The sequence below is a fragment of the Festucalex cinctus genome, chromosome 1 (genome assembly GCF_051991245.1).
Source record: "Festucalex cinctus isolate MCC-2025b chromosome 1, RoL_Fcin_1.0, whole genome shotgun sequence".
Taxonomy (NCBI): domain Eukaryota; kingdom Metazoa; phylum Chordata; class Actinopteri; order Syngnathiformes; family Syngnathidae; genus Festucalex; species Festucalex cinctus.
The window spans coordinates 4,521,638-4,525,980 of record NC_135411.1 but is presented as its reverse complement, the minus strand read 5'-3'; the positions used below and the strand labels follow the sequence as shown (position 1 = coordinate 4,525,980).

General features: G+C 50.2%; 1 protein-coding gene across 1 annotated transcript; it reads right to left on the bottom strand.

The window, feature by feature from the left end:
* Positions 1-497: 497 nt before the first annotated feature.
* Positions 498-3,623, bottom strand: LOC144006828 (uncharacterized). The gene has a single exon (XM_077505882.1). The coding sequence runs from the start codon at positions 3,315-3,317 to the stop codon at positions 504-506; it is 2,814 nt and encodes a 937-aa protein (XP_077362008.1). The 5' UTR covers positions 3,318-3,623; the 3' UTR covers positions 498-503.
* Between the last annotated feature and the right edge of the window lie 720 nt (positions 3,624-4,343).

Below are 4,343 nucleotides of genomic sequence, written 5' to 3'. Positions count from 1 at the left end.
AAGTGTCGTCCCAGGAGATATTGGCGGAAATGGGACGTGAAATCCACAATGGCCAGTAGCTCACGTCTCGTGGTGCAGTAATTTTGTTCAGTTTTCGCCAGCTTACGACTGCCATAAGCCAGCACACGCTCGACGCCCTGCTGCACTTACGACAGTACAGCCCCGAGACCAGCGTCACTTGCATCAGTGTCCAGAATAATATCGCCACAGTCGAGAGGATAGCCAAGGACAGGTGCTGAGGTGAGGCGACACTTAAGTTCGTCGAAAGCTGCTTGGTGTTCGGTGTGCCACTGGAAGCGAGCGTTCTTCTTAGTCAAGTTGTGCAGGGGCTCAGCAATCGAAGCAAAATCTTTTACAAAACGACGGTAATACGAGGCCAGACCAATGAATCGTCTGACCTCCTGGATCGAGGTCGGGGTGGGCCATGTCTGAACTTTCTGGACTTTGCTGGGGTCGGTGGCCACACCGTGCTCCGATACTATGTGGCCAAGGTACGCAACTTGTCATCGGAAGAGGCAACACTTAGCTGGTTTCAGTTTCAGGTTAGCACGCTGGAGTCTGTCGAACACCTTGCTCAAACGCTGAAGCATCTCGCCCACGTCCCTGGCCAGTACAATTATGTCATCTAAATAGACCAAGCAGGTCTCCCATTGCATGCCAGCCAGCACCCGGTCCATCAGCCTCTGGAAGGTCGCTGGAGCGTTGCAGAGGCCGAATGGCATGACATTCCATTCAAAGAGGCCTGTCCTTGTACAAAAGGCGGCGGCTTTGCGTGCTCTTGGGGTCAACTCTACTTGCCAGTAGCCCGAAGCAAGGTCTAACGTGCTGAACCATTTGGCATTGGAGAGTGTATCCAGCGTATCCTGGATACGGGGCAGCGGGTACGCGTCAGTTATGGTACGGTCGTTAAGGGCTCTGTAGTCTATGCAAAGACGGTACGTGCCATCCTTTTTACGCACCATAACAATGGGCGATGCCCAGCTGCTGTGGCTCTGTTGAGCAACACCGCATTGCAGGCTGTCGCGGATCTGCTGGTCTGCATGTTGCTGTTTTTCTCCAGCCATCCTCCTGGGCGGCTGTTTGACTGGAGCTCCAGGACGAGTCACGATGTCGTGTTGGACAAGACTAGTTCGGCCTAGGTCGGTGGGCCCTGTGGAAAACACATGTCCATAAGTGCACAGCAGACGCTTAAGTTGCAGCTGATCACAGTCATCGAGGTCCGTGGCACTCTGGGCATAGAGCTCTTGCAGATGGTGAGGGACCACAAGTGGGCTAGTGGGTGTGTCCCTGGCTGGGTGTCCACTGGGAGGTTGCACGACCTCAGCTGGTTGTAGGAGCCCGGCAATGGATCCTTCTTTAATAGTTACAGATTTGTTGCCCGGATTGAATAGTCGAATGGGGACGGTCTTGGAAGGCTGTGCATGGATCAGGACTCTGGCAACGAGGACTTTGTGTTTCTCAACAAAGCCTTTTGTAGGACTGAGCATCATGTTGTCTAAGGTCACCACCCCTAAATTTACATCACCCTTCACCATAAACTCCTGCCCCGGTTCAACAACAACAGTTCTGGATACTCTCACCGCCCGTGACTTTGGGCGGCCTTCAGCTTGGTAGTAGGGTACTTCCTCGCTGAACAGGACAATGCGGCGTCGGCCGAAATCGAGGCGAGCTTCGGCTCCAGCGAGAAATGGATGCCCTAGCAGCACTTCGTTGCCAGATATGTCAGCCACTACGAAGTCAACGGTCACCTGACGGTTGCTGATCTCAATGGGTACCTGAGCCTCACCCAACACGGGCACTTCTCCTGGCCCCACCCCCACCAGAGTCTCGACAGCCGATGGTTGCAAAGGTGGCCTCACGTCCGGGTGGATGGCGTTATAATAGTGCAGCGGCAGCACGCTTCTTCGGGCCCCACTGTCCAAAACGGCGCCTACTTTTAATTCGTAGAGGTGTACGGCGATGCACATTTCCTTGTTGGCCATGGTCGAGGCAGGTCTGTCACCCGAGTTGCTGCCCAAAGTTGAAGTCTTGGTGGTTTTCCGAGGAGAGGGACACTGTTTTTGAATATGGCCCCAGCCTTGACAGTTGTGGCAGCGAACACCACTCTTTTTCAAGTCTTTGCGTTGGTCCGGCATCGAGGGCATGTTTTGGATGAATTTACTGGGTGAGAGGCTGGTGTTAGATAGAGCTTCAGTGAGGGGCTCCTCCTTCTCCCGGACGACAGCAGCCCGGGGTCGACATCCAGCAGCGTAACGTGCTCCCAACTGCATGGCGTTGGTGACATACGACGCAGCCCTTTTGGTGGTCTCATGTTGGCGAGCTATTTCATATGCATGAGCTAGTGTTACCGGCCTTTTCTCCAACAGCTTCTGGACCATTTCAGCATCACCTAAACCATTTGTGAACACTTCAACAGCAATGGAATCTTCCTCAGTTTCTGCCTTGTCACCATAAGCTACAGCTATCCTTCCATAAATGTCATCCCTGAACACATGCAGGGCCTCCCCCTGTTTACGCACCCGCTGCCGGAGTTCTACAGCGACTGCAGCTGCATGATCAGAAGAGGGGCCGTATGCTGTTTCGAGCTCATCCACCAGGCGGCGATAATCCCACTTCCCTGAGCGCGGGTTACGGTGGACGATGGCGCCTGCTGCTCCAACCAAACAGAATTTCAACTGTGTTGTCATTGTCTTTTTCGACCAATAATTTGCCTCGGCACAGCTCTCGAACCTGTGCAGAAATTCTCTCCATGGGGTGCTGCCGTCATACTGGCCAGGACGTAAAGTGGGGATCCTTTCTCTGGGATCATCATCGTCGTCACTATCTGATCTGGGCTGACGAAACGACTTATGGGTCCGACCTTGCCCAGAATGACACTGAGGGCATGCTAGGTTTTCCTGACGGTCCACTGCATTAATCTGCTCGCATTCCATAAACTTGTTGGGGGCTGGTGTGCTATGTACAAAACTTCCCAAGTGAGCAGAGACGAATGGGTTAGAGTATATTGTTTTTGCTTGTGGGGTGGGGGCTGAATAATCATGCATACTGTTCGTGCTGTGGAGGCGGCAACAGTCGTCATCAATAAAGGGATTTGTCCGGGAAAGCTGTGGCGGGGTGAGCAATTCCTCCCCATTAACACACGTGCTTGCACAACTTGCATCACACAAAAATGGGTTATAATGTTCACATCTTGCCACAGGCTTGTCTTGGTTAGCTCCTTTAATCCACTCAGCACTTTTGGGGACATCATCCAGTAGTACACACGGGTAGTTAGCTCCCAGTCCAAACTTTTCACGGGGTTGGCGAGCGGCAGCCATCGTGAGTTAGCTTAGCTACGGCTAATGGACGTTGTTGATCCACTACTTTTATGTTCGTATTTCTCGGTGCTCACCCTCCTCTTGACAACGTGAAAGAGAGTCCCTTCGTGGTCGCCAATGTTACACCTTTTCCTGCTCAGTCTCCCGACCGTGGTCAGGAGACACAGGGGAGGATTTTCCTCCTGGGCCGGAGTCGCCTCCGGGGGTAACTCCCGTCACACGTCGCGTAAGGAGGCACCGGGAGACAGAGGGTCGCACTGTAGTTGTCTTTTTATTCTCCGTTTTCACACACTTTCTGTCATCTCTCCCTCTAACCACGCTTCTATCTCGCCCGTCCACTCCCACCCTTCCGCTCTCTCTCCCGCATGCGCACTCCCCCCCCCTCGCGTCTCTCTCTCTCTCACCCGCAACAGTTGATTCCGGACAGGGGCCGATTATACAGTCATGAGACAGTCATACCAATGTATCTGACAAGACGTGTGCTATTTTAAGAACACTTAGGTGCACAATAAGACTGTATTAAAACGGTGGTACAATACTACAAATTATTTTTTTGTCGGTATACATAGCCCTGTTTCCCACATACATTTTATTTTTTTTTTTTACAAAACAGTCACAGTTTTGTCATGATTACTGCATTATTACATTCCACTGCTGTTGCAACCGGTGTTAATTTTGACAAGAAATTTTAATTTAGTTTTAGTTATAGTCTTTTGACTAAAATTAACAAGTTTGAGTCATAATTTAGTCTTCTGATTGTATTTTAGTTTTGATCCAATTTTAGTCGACTAAATTCACAGTTTAGTCTATTTTCCTTCAGCATATGTTTAAACTTTTATGCAGAAAATTATAGCACACCTATTTGTGACTTTAGTTTAACACGCAAGACACATTTCATACAATGGTGTCTTTATTGTTTCAATGAATCATGTTCAACTGACAATAATGTAACTTTTCACCTGAATAAGAAAAAGTGCATAATTTAAATTGCTTGAGATTAATCTTACAGCTGCACAATTTATGTTT

Excerpts from the sequence above, each read along its gene's own strand:
- LOC144006828 (XM_077505882.1), bottom strand. The coding sequence starts at position 3,317 with ATGGCTGCCGCTCGCCAACCCCGTGAAAAGTTTGGACTGGGAGCTAAC.